Source organism: Loxodonta africana, chromosome 1 (genome assembly GCF_030014295.1).
Source record: "Loxodonta africana isolate mLoxAfr1 chromosome 1, mLoxAfr1.hap2, whole genome shotgun sequence".
In the NCBI taxonomy this organism is placed as follows: Eukaryota; Metazoa; Chordata; class Mammalia; order Proboscidea; family Elephantidae; genus Loxodonta; species Loxodonta africana.
This window is the reverse complement of record NC_087342.1, coordinates 75,927,805-75,949,401: the sequence shown is the minus strand read 5'-3', so window position 1 is coordinate 75,949,401 and position 21,597 is coordinate 75,927,805. Positions and strand designations below refer to the sequence as shown.

General features: G+C 38.4%; 1 protein-coding gene across 5 annotated transcripts in view; it reads left to right on the top strand.

Annotated features, from left to right (window-relative positions):
* Positions 1-21,597, top strand: part of ZNF184 (zinc finger protein 184) — a 34,280-nt gene that overhangs the window by 1,113 nt on the left and 11,570 nt on the right. For all 5 annotated transcript variants that reach the window (XM_064282118.1, XM_064282123.1, XM_064282130.1 and 2 more), the window contains one exon: positions 5,868-5,956. In XM_064282118.1, the coding sequence (XP_064138188.1) occupies positions 5,868-5,956 (89 nt within the window). The remainder of the gene's footprint in view (positions 1-5,867; positions 5,957-21,597) is intronic.

The following is a 21,597-nucleotide window of genomic DNA, read 5'->3' as shown; positions in this document are numbered from 1 at the left end:
ATTAAATATTAGAATGGTAATCTTGCAGTCAGAGAAAATCTTGGTAACCATCCCTTCAATGCAAGAATCAGTTTTTAAAAAATATCCTTGGCAGATGGCCTCTGTCAAGCTTATGCCTGAGAAGTGTAGCATTGAACTCAAACTCACTGGCAACAGGTTTTTTTTTTTTTTTTTTTTTTAATTCTCTTGTTGGCGCTCTTTATTTCTTTATATTTGGCAGAAGTGCCTGCCTCAGTAACTTCTGTGCTGACCTTAGTTCTGTCCCCAAAGTGAAAGACACTGTCTGCTCTTTCTTTCACATTGCTGACTTTCAGATATGTGAATTGAGCTGTTACAACTCCTCCTCACAAATTCTTTTCTAAGCAAAATAGCCTATCTTCCTTTGATGGGTCTTCATGTGATATGATATCTGGACTTATTCTCTGGAAACTCTCCTGTTTACCAGCATTCCTCTTAAAATGCAGCACCTAAAATAAATGTAGTTCTTTAGGTAAACTTTGAAAAATATCCAAAGGTATGATGTATTTCTTTTTTCTATTTGAATTATACTTCTACTGATTAGTGTCAGATTGTATATGCTTTGTAAAACCCAGCAATATTGTACTGCAAATGGTAGATCATTTTTTATGTAAACTGCAGTGAACTAGATTTACACCATGCTTGTGTAATGGGGTTGTTTTTATCCTTAATGTGAGTACTTCACATTTATGCTTGTTGAATTTTTTGGCAAAGTGTTCCAGCCTGTCAGAATAATTTTGAATCCTAATTTAGCTATTCAGTGTTTCAACTCGTCTTTCCAACTTTGTGTAGCCAGCAGATTTGATGAGTATTCTGTCTGTTTCTCCCTACATGTCATTAAACAGATCAGGGTATAGACAGAGCCCTGGGATATGTCACTATAGACTTCCCGCTGCATTGGCATTGCCTTTACATTCTTTAGGTATGGTTAGACAGTTAGGTATGATTTAACATATTAGCAAACTGTCCCCCCCTTTCTTTTTAGTGTTAAAAATAACATCATTAGATGCCTCAACATTATACATATTATGCATTTATGTTTGAATTATACTTAATATTTGTCCTCAAATTCTTTGCCTCTCTCATATTTTATAAATATTCTTTTTGATTCTCAGTTCCTAAATGAGCCAAAATAGTTTCATTAAATGTCTTTGCTTTTTCTTTGGTATCTTTCACAGCTCTAGAGTTAGAACTAATCTTCTTGAGCCTATGTCCTTATTTTTCAACATTATCAACATTTATTACAAATCAGCTGCAATTAAGAAATAAGAACATGATTTTATTATTATTATTATTTTTGAGCCTATGTCCTTTGTAATCATGATAATACTTGCTAACATTTACTGAGTGCTTACTATGTGCCAGGCACTTAGTTGGCTTCTGTAACTGGTTCAGTTATTCGTTCTGTTGGTTTCTGTTACTTAGCATCTTACCTGAGACATCTTTTGATTCTGTTTTCTTAAAGTTTTGGGTGTATATCTGTCCATGTGCAACATTTTCTTTCACTATTAAAAACTCCAAGATAACATCTTCATTTATTACTCAAGATTTCTGCCACAAAACAGTTTTTCCTACTGTTCAAAATTGAGAATATTAGTTCCCTTTATTGCTCTGTTTTCTGAGACATGAGACCATTAAGAAGATAAATCAAGAATTTCTTGATTAACACTTTTTATAAAATGAGATTTCCAAACCTATCCAGACAGTTGAAACCACCTTGACCACTCTAGCTTTCCTCCATGTTATCCGTCACCCCACTTGCCTAAGCAGCCCATGGCGTGCTGCTGTCAGCATTTTGGTACAGTGAATTACTTAATATGGCCCTTCTAGTCATTCATAGTCTTGTAACTTCCACAAAATGATTGGGTGGAACTGTGTAAATAAGGTGCTGGTGGCCCACCAATGGGATTGGACAACTTGCTAATAATGCAAATAAGGTGCATGGAACCCTTGTGGGAGTGGGACCATGCAAATAAAGTATATGGAACCCTAATAAGGGGTTTTTGATCAGTTTTGCCATCCAGCTAGGCTTAAAATGAGCCATCCCAGAGGCTGGGGGAGGAGGGAGGGGCTCACTACCATCAAGAATAAGAGACAGGAGCGGAGCACGTCCTTTGGACTTGGGGTCCCTGTGCTGAGAACCTCCTAGACCCAGGAGACAGAACTCTAACACCAGAGACAGCATGAGATGGTGAGAATCAGTGGCAGCAGAACCAGGAGACCTGCGGGAGACCATGCAGCTACAGTGGGCGTGCTGACTCACAGAGCAAGAGAGCTGAGCATCTTCAGGCAGGAGGTTCCTTGCCGAGTGGGGTGCCTCCGGGCACTTGTTGGCAACGCTAAAAGAGGTATGTAACACTTGCCTGAACAGGGCAGAGGCCAAGAGCTGAGAGAGGAGGTCTGTCCTGAGGGGGCCGAGAAGAGCCCTGCACAGCTGAGAGGAGCTGAGAGAGCCGTCCTGCACTCAAGAAGGGAGACTTTGCCTATGTGCTTCCTGATTCTGATCCTCAGTTGTAGCCTATCGATCCTGATTCTGAGTTGTAACCTGGTACTTGCCTAATAAACCCCATAACTGTATGATCTATGAGTTCTGTGTGGCCATTGCAATAAATTATCGAGCCCAGCAGAGAAGTAGAGAGTGCTGTGTGAGAGATGGGTGGTGTCAGAATTGGTACAAAGGTTGGAGAGAGGAGGTATGTCCGACCTTCACCTCACACGGCCTTGGGCTGATACTGACCTTGATCCTCTCTTCTTCCCCTCATGAAGTTAAATAAGGTCTGCTGTCCACACACCATTTTTACAACATGGTGCTGCTTTTTTTTTTTTTTTTCCTCTTCCTTTTGACTTATCTACAGTTTTCATCAGGTTTCATTCTCAAGATTATTGCACTGGATTCAATTAGTCCATCTGTTTCTGTCAGATCATTTAAAGTAAGTTATACCCAGCCCTCTTTTAACCAAGGCGTGGTCAGAAAACCCACACTAGGCCATTGGAATCTCTATAGAATTTGAATTTTGGGAATAAAATCAGATCGGACTCACATGGGGTCCCAAAATTGACTCTACAGCAACTCGTGGTGGTGGTGGTAGACCCACCTGACGGTGGCATCCGAAAGAGGCTGCCCATTAATGGTCCAACCTAGATCCTCTGAGATGACCTAGGTTCTGTCTATTTCTGGTTGTTCAGCTTTTCTTATTATTCTTCAAGCTCCCCAATGTCCTTACAATTAATCCTTTTTTTTTTTTTTAAAGTTATATAGCTCGATGGAGTCCCTGGATGGTGCAAACAGTTATTTCACTGCTAAGTGAAAGGTTGGAGGTTTGTATCCATCTGGAGGTACTTTGGTGGAAAGGTCTAGTGATCTACGGCTGAAAAATCAGCCATTGAAAACCCTATGGCACACAGTTCTACCCTAACACGCATGGGGTCGCCATGAGTCGCAGTTCACTTGATGGCAAATAGTATATAGTCTGATGGTCTTATTCCAGTTATGACTTCTGTTTCAATAAACCTTGGTAATACCTAAGAGATTGTGTTTTCCTCCTTTTGTTCAGGTGTAAGTTCACTTGGTTTATTGCCCCTACTTCATGCGTTAGTATATGGGTATCTGTGACGATAAGTATCCTTGATCCTTTCCCTCCCTTTTTTTCCTTGAGTTTTACCAAGTATCTCTTGCTGCATTATTAGTCTTTCTGTTTCATACTGCCTGACTCTCATTCAGGTATTATGTCCAGAAACATCTTCCTCTTCTAGCCTTTTGGCATACATCAAATCTCAAAAGGGAGAAAATTCTTCCTATTTACTTCTTTGTGGAAACAGGTACACCTAGTTTGGTTTGCTCCATCATCATTTCCTCCTCAGGAGAGTTTTGAAAGTTATATTTGTCAGGTATATGTCACCACACTTTCAAGATGAGGAAATTGAAGCTTGGAAAAGACAAGAGACTTACGTGATTATATACATCTAGTCAGCAGGGCACCTCATAGCGACCCTATAGGACAGAGTAGAACTGCCCCATAGAGTTTCCAAGGAGCGCCTGGTGGATTCAAACTGCTGACCCTTTGGTTAGCAGCCGTAGCACTTAACCACTACGCCAAGGAATCGACTTCACGGCACTGGGTTCTGGGTAGTTACCAGGGAAATCATTCTGAGAATTGTGCTTTCCTGTCAACCAATACTCTGTGAATAGACTTCTCCAAGAGCAAAATGTGGTTTTGTTTGTTGAGGTATGAATTATATACAGTAAAGTGTGTAAATGTTAAGTGAATTAATTGTCATGGATTGAATTGTGTCCCTCAAAAATATATGTCAACTTGGTTAGGCTGTGACTCCCAGTATTATGTGGTGGTTCTCCATTTTGTGATTGTAATTTTATGTTAAAGAGGATTAGGGTGGGATTGTAACACCCTTACTAAGGTCACATCCCTGATCCAATGTAAAGGGAGTTTCCCACAGCCTGCACCACCTTTTATCTTACAAGAGATAAAAGGCAAGGGAAGCAAGCAGAGAGTGTGGACCACATACAACCAAGAAAGCAGTGTTGAGAGCAGAGTGTGTCCTTTGAACCAGGGTTCTTGCACAGAGAAGCTCTTAGTCCAGGGGAAGGTCGATGACAGGACCTACCTCCAGAGCCAACAAAGAAAGCCTTCCCCTGAAGCTGATGCCCTGATTTTGGACTTCTAGCCTACTAGACTGTGAGAATAAACTCTTTGTTGAAGCTATCCACTTGTGGTATTTCTGTTATAGCAGCACTAGATAACTGAGACATCAATGAATTTTTATATATGGGTATACCATTGTAACCACCACTCACACCAAGTTTAGAATGTTTCTAATGCCCCAGGAAGCTCCCTTGTGCCATAACCAGTCAGTAACTCCACTACATGTAACCACTATTCTAAATTCCATCACCATAGATCAGTTTAGTCTGTTTTTGAATTTCATGTAAATGAAGTCATATATATTCTTTTGTGCCTGGCTTATTTTGCTCAATATTATGCTTATGAAATGAATCCATGTTGTTAGGTAAGTGAATAGCTTGCTCTTTTTTATTATGGAGTAATATTCCATTGTATGAATATACCACAGTTTCTTTATCCATTCTCTTGTTGAAGGGCATTTGGGTTGTTTCCAGTATTGGGATGGTATAAATAAACTTGTTACGACCATTCTTGTACAAGTCTTTTGGTGGATGTAAGCACTCATTTCTATGGGTGTAGATACAGGAGTAGAATTGATGAGTCATAGGGTAGGCATATGTTTAGCTTTATAGTATATACTATCAATCAGTTTTCCCAAGTGGTTGATAAATTTGCACCTCCACAGCAGTGTACAAAAGTTACAGTTGCACTGCATTCTTGCCAGCAGTTAGTATTGACAATGTCTGTTTAATTTTAGCCATTCTGGTGGGTGCGTAGTATATGTCATTGTGATATTTAATTTGCATTAAGAGCACATTTTCATAGGGCCTAGGAAATCCTAGTGGCATAGTGGTTAAGAGCTATGGCTGCTCACCAAAGGGTTGGCAGTTTGAATCCACCAGGCGCTCCTTGGAAACTCTGTGGGGCAGTTCTACTCTGTCCTATAGGGTTGCTATGAATCGGAATAGACTCAACTGCAGTGGGTTTGATTTTGAGTTTTTTTTTTTTTTAAATGAAGACTCTTAGAAAGTAATCTGATGATTTCATCGTATTTTATATGTAGAAGGTAGCAGAAACATTTTCCCTCACTTAATATTAAAGGAAATGGTATAGTTTCTGTTATTTTCAAATAGAAAAGTAAGTGGATTTTATGGATTGCTGGGAGCAGCTAAGCTGGACAGGATTCATTGCGGCTTCTTCTTCCTCTAGATCTGTCTTCTTCAGACTCTGCCCTTCTCCAAGGGGGGCATACAGATAAAGGAGGACTGACCCCTCTACTTTCATCAGCCAGTTTTCAGGTAAGTTGGAATTTCCTGAAATACCATTTTAATTCTTAGGGTGGGATTGTGTATTCTTTGTTTGCCTTGGAGAATGTTTGTCTAAAAACGAATATTGGCAATACATTCTGAGCTCTTATCTCCCCAGTGGCCTCCTTCCTAGCTCTGCCTCTCCAGCTTTAACTTAACACATCTATCACTTACCTCTTGCTTACTATCTTGCCATGCTCCAGGGATGTGAGACAAAAAAAGAGGTACAAAATTTGATCCCTTACTTGTATAGACTAAAATGACTACTAAAAAACAAAACAGGTAAATATAAGAAAGGTGAAATGAGTACAGGTAGTCCCGACTTACAATGAGGTTCCATTTCGATGATTCTGTCGTAAGTTGGTTCTGATGTAAGTCGAATACCTCAGTGTTATTTTTTAATTTTTTAAATTTTCATTATTATTGCTTTTTATTATCAGTGTCTTTATTAATCCGATCTTTGACTGTCTTTGGAGGTTGCTAATTGTAACATTAGCAAATTATGTCGTGCAACATTGTATGTAGTACGTATCACTAACGAGAAGATGTACCGCCTCTCAAAGGTAGATGACATTTGGATATTTGAACAAGTGAAGCATGGTAGGGGGAGGAATTCTGGATATGGAGAAGATTATGAGCAAAGGTTCACAAATAAATGTTATGCAGGATTCAGAAAAATTTGGAGGAGGTGGTTTATTTTGGCAGTTGTAACCAAATGGTTGAATGAGGTTAGAATAGGAAAGGCCTTGGATGTCTAGATGAGAAGTTGATGGCTTTATCCTGTGGGCCATTTGTGAACCAGTAATGGTTTTTGAAGAGGAAAGCAACATGATAAGGTTTTAGGAAAATCCAATAACTGATTGAGAACTTAGACAAAAAAGTGTTAATAGTTTCTTCAACAGCTATAATCAGCCTCAAACCCTTCTTTAATCAGGCTGCTTCTTAAACTTTTTTCTCCTTGCCTGCGTCCTGTCCACAATTTTGACAAAGAAATGGTCCCATTTCTTCCCACTTTCAGCTCAAGTACTTTTTGTATCACTTAATTTTTTTATTGAAGTATAATGTGACAATAAACTGCACGTATTTTTTTATGATATACTTTATTATTTTTTCTAAATTTTTGGAATATTTTATTGTGCTTTAGGTGAAAGTTTACATAGCAAATTACTTTTCCCATCAATATTTCATACATAAATTGTTCTGTGAGATTGGTTGCAGTCCTTGCGTTGTGTCAGCACTCTCCCCATTTCCCCACTAGGTTCCCTGTTTCCACTGGTCCAGTCTCCCTGCCCCTCCCTGCTGTCTCATCTTTGCTTTTGAGCAAACTCTGCCCTTTTGATCCAATACAGTTGATTATTCTAAGGAGTACATTTCTCAAGGGTGTTACTGTTTGTTTTATATGCCAGACTATTATTTGGCTGAGAGGTGGCCTCTAGGAGTATCTTCAGTTTCCAATTAGAAAGTTGTCTTAGGGCAATAGTCTCAGGTATTCCTCCAGTCTCTATCATACCAGCAGATCTGGTCTTTTTGTATGAATTTGAGTTTTGTTCTACATTTTCCACCCATTCTAACTGGGACCTCCTATTGTGGTCCAGGTCAGAGTGGTTGGTAGTGGTAGCTGGGTACCATCTAGTTCTTCTGGCCCCAGATTAGAGGAGGCTCATGTGGGCCCTTGGACTAATTGCTTCCTTTAGTCTTTGGTTTTCTTCATTCTCCTTTGCTCCAGAGGGGAAAAAACAAAAAGAGACCAGTAATTGCTTATAGATGGCTGCTTGCAAGCTTTTAAAACCCCAGATGCTATTTACCAGACTAGGATGCAGAACATTGTCTTTATGAACTGTGTTATGCCAATTGGTCTAGAAGACTCCCAAGACTGTGGTCCTTAGCCTTCAAGCCCGGTAGCACAGTCCTGCGAGGTGTTTGGTTATGTCTAGGGAGTTTCCATAACTGTGCCCCCTATGTGATCTGTTATATATATGAATATATGTGCTGTACATACATGTATGTATGTTGAAATATCAACAGCCAAACCTATATAAGCACACAGGTATATTTCCATGACTTCCCATACTTATTTAACATACATATCTAACTATGTATACTTTTTGTAAATTATTGTGTGTTATTACTGTTGTTGCAGGATTGTATATGTTATGGTATTTGGTTGCCCTTTATTCCTGGGTACCTCTCATTGTCTTCCTTTGTCTTGATCCCCTTGTGCTGACTTCCCCCATATTGTGTATTGTCTTTCCCTTCACCAATATTAACATGTATTTTTTACTATCTAGTTCTCCCTCGCTCCCCCTCCCATCCCTGGTAAAAAAAAAGAAAAATCCCTGGTAACCATCAAATAATGTTTCTGTGTGTAAATCTTTTCATGACTTTTTGTAAGAGCAGTCTCATACAATATCTGTCCTTTTGTGATTAGCTTATTTCGCTCAGCATAATGTCCTCCAGATTCATCCATGTTGTGAGATGTTTTGTGACTTCACTGTTGTTTTTTATCATTATTAAATACACTTTATTTTTTAGAGCAGTTTTAGGTTTAGAGAAAACTCGTACAGAAGGTATTGAGAATTCCCATACACCCTTGCTCCCCTGTGCACATTGTTTCTCCTGTTATTAACATCTTGCATTAGTGTGGTATACTTGTTATGATTGAAGAACCAATATTGATATGTTGTTATTAATTTTTCACCACTTAAGCAATGCATGGATTGGTTTTTAAATATTGAATCAACCTTGTATTCCTGAGATAAACTCCACTTAGTCAGGATGTGTTACCCTTTTCACATATTGTTGGGTTTGATTTGGTAAAATTTTTATTAGAGTTTTACATCTTGGTTCATGAGTAATATTAGTCCGTAGTTTTCTTTTCGTATGGGTCCCTGAGTGGTGCAAATGGTTAAGTGCTCATCTACTAACCAAAAGGTTGGCGGTTCAAATCCACCCAGAGGCACCTGGAAAGAAAGTCGTGGCAATCTACTTTGAAAAATCACAGCCATTGAAAACCCTGTGGAGCCCAGTTCTACTTTGAAACATATTGCATCTCCATGAGTTGGAATCAACTCAAAAGCAACTGTATTGTGCTTTTTTGGTTTCTTTTTTTTTTTTTATGATGCCTTTGGTTTTGGTATCAAGGTAATGCTGGCCTCATTGAATGAGTTTGGAAGTATTATTTGCTCTTCAGTGTTCTGGAAAAGTTGAGTAGATTTGGCATTATTTCTTCCTTATATGCTTGGTAGAGTGGACTGGTAAAGCTCTAGGGCCTGAACTTTTTGTTAGGTTTTTGATTACAAATTCAATTTTTTAAATTGATTTCTGACATTTCAGGTTATTATTATTATTTTTTTTTTGGGTGGGCTGGTTACTTTATGTCCTTTAAGAAATTGGTCCATTTTGTTTGTCATATTGATTGCCATAATGTTATTCATAACAGTCCCTTTTTGTACTTTCAATGTCTGTAGAATCTGTAGAGTTTCTTTCTTTCTTGATATTGGTAATTTGTGTCTTCTCTCTTTTTTCCTGGCCATCTGTCTAGAAGTTTATCACAGATTTTGGTTTCATTGATTTTCTCTACTGTTTTTTGTTTTCTAGCTCACTGATTTCTGCCCTGTATTATTTCCTTTCATCTTACTGGGGATTTAATTTGTTCTTTTAGTTTCGTAGGTGGAAGCTGAAATCACTGATTTGAAACCCTTCTTTTCAAATAGAGTTATTTAGTGCTATGAATTTCTTCTTAAGTACAGCTTTGATAGCATCCCATAAAATGTTTTGTATTCATTTTCACTTAGGTCAAAATACTTTCTAATTTCTCTTTTGATTTCTTTTTTGACTCATGGGTTATTTAGAAGTGTGTTATCTAGTTTCTAAATACTTGGCAATATTCCAGATCTTTCTGATACGAATTACAGGTGGTCACTGACTTAATGATGGGGTTCTGTTCCAGCGCCTCTGTCCTAAGTCAGCTCCAATGTAAATTCAATCCCTTATATTTTTTTTTTTTAGTTTTCATTATTATTGCCTTTTATTATCAGTATCTTTGTAAATCTGATCTTTAATTGTCTTTGAGGGTTGGAAGCATTACATATAAACTCACAGATATATTTTAATACATACATACATAAAAAAATACACAAATCATAAAAAATTTAATGATGAAAAAGAGTTGGACAGCATTGGCATTTTGTCAGTTGCAGTAATAACTCCACTTTTGGAAGGTTCTGGGTCACCTAGATGATCCTGGGGAATGGGATGGCATCTTTAGTCAGAAAATTAGTGAGAGTTATCTGTATGTTTCTTTCCTTTTTTGTTCATGTATTTCTTGGTAACAATTCACTGCTTTCCAAATCTGCCTATTGACTATTAAAGTGATCACCATTTGGGTCTGTGTTTTCAAGCAACTGAAGTCCCTGATTTAGTTTAGAAAAAACTTCAGCTAATCCTTTCACTGTAAAATTTTTTGACAACTTCTCTCTTTCTCTTCCTCATTATTTCTCTCTTCTTCAGCATTACTTTCCTCTTCAAAATCCATTAAGCCCTGATCTGTCAATTCCCCTTCTTTGTGATCCATGAGCTGTTCCACATTGGCACTTCCTGCTTCTCCAGTTACATGCATGTTATGTAAGCCAAATCTGCTTTTGAAGCGATGAAACCAGCTCTTGCTGGCATTAGAGTACTCACGGTAGCCTTGCTGTTCCTTCAGGTTTTCGAAAAGGCTGTGTGGTTTCATTTGAATCGTCAGTGAACTCATAGCAACCCTCCTCTGGATTTAGTCTTTTACCAAATCATCAACAGCTTCTCCATTTCATGGATTGGCCCTTACCTCTTCTTTGTTAAAGTTGTTGGTTTTATACCAGTTGTGCCTTTAACTGCCTCCAGAATCCTATTTTAATCCTTAATGATTGTCAAAGCAGTCAAATGAGACCGTCTTTTCTCACGTGGTGTTTTTGCTGACTTTCCATTATCAGAGGCGTTAGTGCTCTTCATATTTATATTCATGTCTAGAGTCTTCCTCACCTTTTTTGGATTAGAACTTTCAGTGGCATGACTTCTTTTGCTAGACATACTGTTTGGAGTATAAGCAGTGCAGGTGTTACAATTAGGGAGACTTGAACAGCTTGCCTTCAAATTAACAACTGGCATTTCTTATGGAAAAGAACACTGAATAAGATGATGCTTTTTTTTGTAGGCCTGGCCTACTAGAGCCTTGCTGGTGCAGTGGTTAAAGTGCTTCATGGCTAACCTAAAGGTCAGTGGTTCAAAAACCCCGTGAGGGCGGGGCCAAGATGGCAGAATAGCCAGAAGGTTCCTGCGATCCCTCTTACAACAAAGACCCGAAAAAATAAGTGAAGTGATTATTTTTACGACAAGCCAGGAGCCCTGAACATCAAAGGCAAAGTTAGAAAAAAGACTGAGCAGCAGGGGGAGGGAGAGACGGTTCAGAAGCAGAGAGGAGTTGCTGGACCTGAATCACCGGGATCCCTCAGGCACCATTCCTGGGAGCGGCTGTGGTGGGCTGGTAGTAGTGTTTGGCTGCAGTTTCCTCAGGAAGAAGCAGTCAGCTGCACAGCCTACTCACTCCTACGGAACCAGAGAAGAACGGCGCTCTCAGCAAAAGCTAAGTATTTGCGTATATTTCACTGCGTCCCCAGCCCCAAAGCTGGCTTCAGTGGCTGTTCATTTCCCTGTGCCTGAGATAGGCCTTGTTGAGTACCTGGAGCCATCCTCCTGCCTTGGAGTAGGAATAAATTCACAATTGGGGGAAAAGATAATTTGCCAGCTCCACTAACCAGGGGAGCTCAGGACAGAAGCGGCTCCTCTCCAGCCATAAATGGTACGTGGACTTTGAATACCTTTCCCCCCGCATGGACCTGTGTGGACCTATTTCAGGAGAATAGGCCCTTGTTGGCAGACTGCAGCTGTTTCAGCTGTGCGGTGAAGAGGTGGGTATTTGATATTTGATACCTTTTTGCCTTTTTTTTTGCCTATTAAACAGGGTTGTCACCTACCCACATCAGGGGGCTAAGGACTGTTGGCTTCACTCAGGTCACGCAGCCATCCATGACAGGGGTCCAGGGATAACTGGTACCTCCCAATCCTTACAACCAAAAGCATTGGGTGCCCATGATCCACCTACAGAACCCACCCACCTGTACGCTCTAGGAAACAGGGACATGCTTTCCCCACAGGTGCTCGGAGGATGGTTGTAAGCCCCCTGCCTTGTTCAGAGTGTGACCCCCTGCTGCAACCAGGTACCAGTACCTTCACCAATCACCCCTGCCCCTCTAAGACTGTAGGACAGAACCTGTAGCACACATTTGATGATAAGCTACCTGGACACCTGAGCTGAATTCATACAAGAAAAGTGAATGGAGTCCTAGACTGATATACCTGATAACACCTCTAACCTTCTGGTCAGAGGACGTCAAAGCTTCAAAGGCAAAAATAATCAAGCTAGCTCACTCAAGCAACTCGTTTGGACATATCAAAACAAAACAAAGCAATAAGCTAGGATACAGTAAGCAAACATAAACTAATGCAATAACTAATAGATGGCTTGGAGACAACAGTCAATATCAAGTCACATAAAGAAACACCATTATAGCCTCAATAAGCTCTCAAAACAAAGACTCAGTGGATCTTCTGGATGAAGGTGCCTTCCTAGAATTTAAAAGATTAATATATAGAACTCTTCAAGACATCAGGAACGAGATTAGGAAGGAGACCAGGCAATATGCAAAACAAGCCAAGGAACACACAGATAAAGTAGTTGAAGAAATTAAAAAGGTTATTCAAGAACATAAGGAAAAATTTAATAAGCTGCAAGAATCCATAGACAGCAATCAGAAATTCAGAAGATGAACAATAAAATTACAGAGTTAGGCAACTCAGTAGAAAGTCAGAGGAGCAGAATTGAGCAGGTGGAAGGCAGAATTGGTGAACTTGAAGATAAAGCACTTGGCACCAATATATTTGAAGAAAAATCAGATAAAAGAATTAAAAAAAATGAAGAAACCCTAAGAATCATGTGGGACTCTATCAAGAGAAATAACCTATGAGTGATTGGAGTACCAGAACAGGGAGGGACAAGAGAAAATAGAGAATTGTTGAAGATTTGTTGGCAAAAAACTTCCCTGATATTGTGAAAGATAAGAAGATACCTATAGAAGATGCTCATTGAACTCCACATAAGGTAGATGTTAAAAAAAAGTCACCAAGACATATTATAATCAAACTTGCCAAAACCAAAGATAAAGAGAGAATTATAAGAGCAGCTAGGGATAAACAAAAAGTCACCTACAAAGGAGAGTCAATAAGAATAAACTTGGACTACTCGGCAGAAACCATGCAGGCAAGAAGGCAAGGGGATGACTTATATAAAGCACTAGAGGGAAAAAATTGCCAACCAAGAGTCATATATCCAGCAAAACAGTCTGTCAAATATGAAGGTGAAATTAGGATATTTCCAGATTAACAGAAGTTTAGAGAATTCGTAAAAAACAAGCCAAAACTACAAGAAATACTAAAGGAGGTTCTTTGGTTAGAAGATCAATAATATCAGGTATCAATCCAAGACTAGAACACAGGGTAGAGCAATCAGAGGTCAACCCAGAGAAATCACAAAAATAAATCACTATAAAAAAAAAATGCTCAAAACAGGGAAACAGCGATGTTATTATGCAAAAGAAGACAACATTAAAACAATAAAGGCGAACTAAGAAATGTAGTCATAGATCTTTCATATGGAGAGGGAGACAAAGCAATATAAATAAATAAAAGTTAGGTTTAAACTTAGAAAAATAGGGGTAAATATTAAGGTAACCACAAAGGAGACTAACTATCCTACTCATCAAAATAAGATACAGGAAAAAAATAGAGACTCAAAGAAATTCAACAGCAATGACTAAGAGGAAAAGACAATATATAAACTACTCAGGACAAAATATTAAATAAGAAAAAAACTGTCAACAACACACAAAAAAAAGACATCAAAATGACAACACTAAATTCATACCAAACTATGCTGAATGTAAATGGACTAAATGCACCCATAAAGAGACAGAGTGGCAGAATGGATTAAAAAAAAAAAAATGATTCATCTATATGCTGCCTACAAGAGACACACCTTAGAGACACAAACAAACTAAAACTCAAAGGATGGCAGAAAATATATGAAGCAAACAACAATCAAAAAAGAGCAGGAGTGGCAGTATTAATTTCCAACAAAATAGAGTTTAAAGTTAAATATGCCACAAAGGACAAGAGAGGTCACTATATAATGGTTAAAGGGACAGTATACCAGGAGGATATAACCATATTAAATATTTATGCACCCAATGACAGGGCTGCAAGATACATTAAAAAAAAAAAAAAACTCTAACAGCATTGAAAAGCGAGATAGACAGTTCCACAGTTATAGTAGTGTATTTCAACACACTACTTTTGGTGAAGGACAGGACATGCAGAAAGGAGCTCAATAAAGACACAGAAGATCTAAATGCCACAATCAACCAACTTGACCTCATAGACATATACAGAACACTCCACCCAAAAAGAGCCAAGTATACTTTTTCTAGTGCACATGGAACATTTTCTAGAATAGACCACATATAATGTCATAAAGCAAGCCTTAGCTGAATCCACAACATTGAAATATTACAAAGCATGTTCTCTGACTGTAAGGCCATAAAAGTAGAAATCAGTAACAGAAAAGGCAGGGAAAAGAAATCAAACACTTGGAAACTGAACAATACCCTGCTCAAAAAAAGTCTAGGTTATAGAAGACATTAAGGATGGAATAAAGAAATTCAGAGAATCCAATGAGAATGAAAATGCTTCCTATCAGAACCTTTGGAACACAGTGAAAGCAGTGCTCAGAGGTCAATTTGTATCAATAAATGCACACATCCAAAAAGAAGAAAGGGCCAAAATCAAAGAATTATCTCTACAACTTGAACAAATAGAAAGAGAGCAACAAAAGAAACCCTCGGGCACCAGAAGAAAGCAAATAATAAAAATTAGAGCAGAATTAAATGAAATAGAAAACAGAAAAACAGTTGAAAGAGTTAACAAGACCAAAAGCTGGTTCTTTGACAAAAATAACAAAATTGATAAAAAAAAAAAAAAAACCATTGGCCAAATGGACAAAAACAGGAGAGGAAGCAAATAACCCGAACTAAGAAATGAGGTGGGTGATGTTACAACAGACCCAACTGAAATTAAAAGAATTATATCAGATTACTATGAAAAATTGTACTCTAACAAATTTGAAAACCTAAAAGAAATGGATGAGTTCCTAGAAACACACTACCTACCTGAACTAATACAAAGAGAGGTAGAAGAACTAAATAGACCCATAACAAAAGAAGAGATTGAAAAGGTAATCAAATCACTCCCAACAAAAAAAAGCCCTGGCCCAGATGGCTTCACTGCAGAGTTCTACTAAGCTTTCAGAGAAGAGTTAACACCACTACTACTAAACATATTTCAGAACATAGAAAAGGACAGAATACTCCCAAACCGATTCTATGAAGCAAGCATAACCCTGATACCAAAACCAGGTAAAGACTCCACAAAAAAAGAAAATTACAGACCAAAGCCCTCATGAACTTAGATGCAAAAATCCTCATCAAAATTCTAGCCAATAGAATTCAACAGCTTATCAAAAAAATAATTCACCGTGACCAAACCATGACCAAGTGGGATTCGTACCAGGTATGCAGGAATGATTCAACGTTAGAAAAACAATCAATGTAATCCATCATATAAATAAAAAGACAAGAACCACATGATTTTATCAATTGATGCAGAAAAGACTTCTGACAAAGTTCAACACCCATTCATGATAAAAAAAAAAAAAAAAACCCTCAGCAAAATAGGAATAGAAGGAAAATTCCTAAACAAAGTAAAGGGCTTTTATACAAAGCCAACCGCCAACATGATCCTAAATGGAGAGAGTCTGAAAGCATTCCCCTTGAGATCAGGAACCAGACAAGGATGCCCTTTATCACCACTCTCATTCAACATTGTGCTGGAGGACCTAGCCAGAGCAATTAAGCTAGATAAAGAAATAAACAGCATCCGGACTGGTAAGGAAGAAGTAAAAGTGTCTCTATTTGCAGATAACATGATCTTATACACAGAAAACCCTAAAGAATCCTCAATAAAATTACTGAAGCTAATAGAAGAGTTCAGCAGAATATCAAGATACAAGATAAACATACAAAAATCAGTTGGATTCATCTACATCAACAAAAAGAACATTGAGGAGGAAATCACCAAATCAATACCATTTACAATAGCCCCCAAGAAGATAAAATACTTAGGAATAATCTTACTGGAGATGTAAAAGACCAATAACAAAGAAAACTACAAGACACTATTGCAAGAAACCAAAAGAGATCTACATAAGTGGAAAACATACGTTGCTCATGGATAGGAAGACTTAACATTGTAAAAATGTCTATTCTACCGAAAGCGATATATAGATAGGATGCAATTCTGATTCAAATTCCAATGACATTTTTTAATGAGATGGAAATCAAATCACCAACTTCATATGGAAGGGAAAGAAGCTCCAGATAAGTAAAACATTACTGAAAAAGAAGAACAAAGTGGGAGGCCTCACTCTACCTGATTTTAGAACCTATTATACTACCACAGCAGTCAAAGCAGCCTGGTACTGGTACAACAACAGATACATAGACCAATGGAACAGAATTGAGAATCTAGACATAAATCCATCCACATACAAGCAGCTGATATTTTACAAAGGCCCACAGTCAGTTAAATGGGGAAAAGATAGTCTGTTTAACAAATGGTGCTTGCATAACTGGATATCCATCTGCAAAAAAAGGAAACAAGACCCATACCTCACACCATGCCCAAAAACTGAATCAGAATGGCTCAAAGAGCTAAATATAAAATCTAAAATAATAAAGATCACGGTAGAAAAATAGGGACCATGCTAGGAGCCCTAATACATGGCATAAACACCATACGAAAATATTACTAACAATGCAGAAGAGAAACTAGATAACTGGGAGCTCCTAAAAATCAAGTACCTATGCTCGTCCAAAGATTCTAGTATGCTCATCCAAAGACTTCACCAAAAGAGTAAAAAGATTACCTACAGACTGGGAAAAAGTTTTTAGCTATGATGTTTCTGATCAGCGCCTGATCTCTAAAATCTACATGATACTGCAAAAACTCAACTAGAAAAAGACAACCCAATTAAAAAATGGGCAAAAGATATGAATAGACAACTAAACTAAAGAAGACATTCAGGTAGCTAACAGAACATGAGGAAATGCTCACGATCATTAGCCATTAAAAAAGAAAATTTTTTTTTTTTTAGAGAAATGCAAATCAAGACTACAATGAGATTTCATCTCACTCCAGCAAGGCTGGCATTAATCCAAAAAACAAAAGACTAAATGTTGGAGAGACTGTGGAGAGATTGGAATACTTATACACTGCTGGTGGGGATGTAAAATGGTACAGCTCCTTTGGAAATCGATTTGGGCTCTTCCTTAAAAAGCTGGAAATAAAACTATCATATGATCCAGCAGTCCCACTCCTTGGAATATATTCTAGAGAAATAAGAGCCTTTACATGAACAGATATGTGCACACCCATGTTTATTGAAGTACTGTTTACAATAGCAAAAAGATGGAAGCAACCAAGGTGTCCAGCAATGGATAAATGGATAAATAAATTATGGTACATTAATGCAGTGGAATACTACACATCTATGAACAACAATGATGAATATGTGAAACTTTTCATAACATGGAGGAATCTGGAAGGCATTATGCTGAGTGGAATTGGTCAGTTGCAAAAGGACAAATATTATATAAGACCACCATTATAAAAACTGGAGAAATAGTTTATACAGGGAAGAAAATATTCTTTGATGGTTAGTAGCAGGGGAGAGGGAGGTAGGGTGGGAGAAGGGTATTCACTAATTAGATAGTAGATAAGAACTACTCTAGGTGAAGGCAAAGACAGCACACAATATAGGCGAGGTCAGCACAACTGGACTAAACCAAAAGCAAAGATGTTGCCTGAATAAATTGAATGCTTTGAAGGCCAGCATAGCGGGGGCAGAGGTTTGGAGACCATGGTTTCAGGGGACATATAAGTCAATTGGCATAATAAAATCTATTAAGAAAACATTCTGTATCCCACTTTGGAGAGTGGCGTCTGGGGTCTTAAACCCTAGCAATTGGCCATCTAAGATGCATCAATTGGTCTCAAGCCACCTGGATCAAAGGAGAGTGAAGAACACCAAGGACACAAGGTAATTATGAGCCCAAGAGACAGAAGGGGCCACATAAACCAGAAACTACATCAGCCTGAGACCAGAAGAACTAGATGGTGCCCGGCTACAACCCATGACTGCCCTGACAGGGAACACAACAGAGAACCTCTGAGGGAGCAGGAGAGCAGTGAGATGCACACTGCAAATTCTTGTAAAGAGACCAGACTTAATGGTCTGACTGAGACTAGAAGGATCCTGGAGGTCATGGTCCCCAGACCTTCTGTTAGCCCAAGACAGGAGACATTCCCAAAGCCAACTCTTCAGACAGGGATCGGACTGTACTATGGGATAGAAAATGATACTGGTGAAGAATGAGTTTCTTTGATCAAGTAGACATATGAGACTATGTTGGCACCTTCTGTCTGCAGGGGAGATGAGAGAGCAGAGGGGGTCAGAAGCTGGTCTAATGAACACGGTAATAGAGAGTGGAGGGAAGGAGTGTGCTGTCTCATTAGGGGGAGAACAATTAGGAGTATATAGTAAGGTTTATGTAAATTTTTGTATGAGAGACTGACTGGATTTGTAAACTTTCACTTAAACCACAATAAAAATTAAAAAAACAAAAAACCATCAGCGGCTCCACAAAAGAAAGGTGTGGCAGTCTGCTTCTGTAAAGATTTACAACCTTGGAAACCGTATGGGGCAATTCTGGTCTGCCCTGTAAGGTTGTTAAGAGTCAACTGACTGCAGTGAGTGGTTTTATAAGCCTGGTCTACAGTGAAGTTGGTCCTAACATTGAAGTCCAGGAAGTAATGGCTGTCGGGTGTGTGCGTAGTTCAGTTGTTATATGTCTTTGGAGCTGGACACTCCGTAACCTTCTGGCAGTTACAACTCCCAACACTGACTTCATTGTAGACTGGGCAGACCGTAGCCTGCTATATAGGAGTGTTCTGAACAGTAAATCATAAAATCGAACATCTGGGTGTGAACATCTGAAAATGACAACATCAGCAAATTACATGCTGCAACATTGTATGTAGTAAATATCACTGATAATAAGATGTTAAAAAAAAAAAAGTTCCTAAGTGCAGTTGTTCATAACTTGAATACATCTTAAGTCAGGGACTTACTCTACTAACTGAATTCCATTGTCAGAGAAGATACTTTGTATGACTTGAATCCTTTTAAATTTACTGACACTTGTTCAGTGGCCCAGAATATGGTCTATCTTGGTAAATGACCATTGAGCACTTGAAAAGAATGTATATTTTGCTGTGTTGGATGAAATGTTCTGTAGATGTTATATTAGTTTCCCCTTAATTCAGTAATAAATTACCACAAGCTTAGTGGCTGAAAACAACACAGATTTACTGTCTTAACAGTTTTAGAAGTCAGCAATCTAAAATGAGTCAGCAGGGCTGCATTCCTTCTGGAGTTTCTAGCGGATAATCTCTTCCCTTGCCTTTCCCATCATCTAGCAGCTGTCTGTATTCCTTGGCTTCATTTTCTCTTTCCCATCTTCAAAGCCAGCAATATGGCATGCTCATATCTTTCTGTCATTGACTCTGACCTCCACTTTCACCTTCACATCTCCTACTCTGACTCTGGCTCTTACCTTTTGCTTTCCTCTTATAAGGGCTCTTGATTACGTCAAGATAATCTTCCTATCTCAAGGCCCTTAACGTAATCACATCTACAAAGTTCCTTTTGCCATGTTAGGTAACATATTCATAGGTTTAAGGAATTAGGACATGGGCATCATTGAGGGACCATTATTCTCTCTACAACAGATGTCTGTTAGGTTAATTTGATTGATAGTGTTATTCAGGTCTTCACATCTTTATTGATTTTCAGTCTACTTGTTTTTCTCATTTATTGTGGGAGGGATATTGAAATCTTGGACTAAAATTATGGATTTGTCTATTTTTCTTTGCAGATCTGTTGATTCTTATTGTATTTTGTAGCTCTGTTATTAGGCACATAAACATTTAGGATTGTTATGTTCTCCTAATGAATTAACCCCTTTATCATTTAGAAATGATCTTTATATTTAGCCTGGTATTATTGTTTGTTCTACACTTTACTTTGATCTTTGGTTAGTGTTAGAATGGTGTATCTTTTTCCATCCTTTTTCTTTTAACTCATGTCTTTAGATTTAAAGTGAATTACTTATAGGCAACATGTAGTTTGGTTTTGCCTTTTTAAAAAACCCAACCTGGTGAGAAAGAAAAAAATTTTCTTTTTCTGATATCTTCCTTTAATTGTAGTGTTTAGACCATTTAAATTTAATGTGATTTTCCTGGTGTGGTTTGGTTTAAATCTGTCATCTTGCTATTTGTTTTCTATGTGTACTTTGTTCCCTTTTTCCTCTGTTTCTACCTTCTTTTAGGTTTTTTTTTCCCCCTTTTATCTCCTTTGTTGGCTTATTAGCAATAGCTTTGTTCTGTTATTTTAGTTATTCCTTTAAGGTTTTAGTATACATATTTAAGTACACTAAAGTGTGTAACTATACCTTCGAGTGCCACTACCTGTCTGTCAGTTTATCGTACTGTAGTGGCTTGTGTGTTGCTGTAATGCTGGAAGCTATGCCACAAGTATTTGAAATGCCTGCGGGGGGCCTCCCCATGGTGGAAAAGTTTCACTAGAGCTTCCAGACTAAGACAGGCAAGGAAGAAAGGCTTAGTGATTTACTTCCAAACATTGGCACAATAGCTGCATTGATAGACACACATGTCAGCAATCATGAGGTAGATGCTGGGCCAGGCAATATTTTGTTTTATTTTACATAGATCACCATGAGTCAGAGTAGACTCTATGGCAGCTATCTACCTTCATGTGATACTATACCACTGCTTGAATAGTAGTATAAGAACCTTACAATAGTATACTTTTCTTCTCTCCTAGTTTTTGTGCTATTGTTGTCATATATCTTACTTTGTCTTAGTTATCTAGTGCAGTTAAAACAGAAATGTCACAAGTGGATGGCTTTAACAAAGAGAACTTTACTTCCTCACGGTAAAGTAGGCTAGAAGTCCAAATTGAGGGCATCAACTCCAGAAGAAAGCTTTCTCTCTGTCAGCTCTGGAGGAATGTCCTGCTCATCAATCTTTCCCTGGACAAGGAGCTGCTCTGTGCAGGAGCCCTGGGTTTAAATGAAACGCTCTGCTTCCTGCACTGCTTTCTTGGTGGTTTGAGGCCCCCCACCCCCCACCCCCCACTTCTCTGGCTCACCTCCCTTTCATCTCTTGTTAAATAAAAGGTGGTGCAGGCCACATTCCAGGGAAACTGTTTACATTAGATCAGGGATATGGCCGTAGTTAGGTTTAACACTTAGGGTGTTAAAATCTCACCCTAATCCTCTTTAACA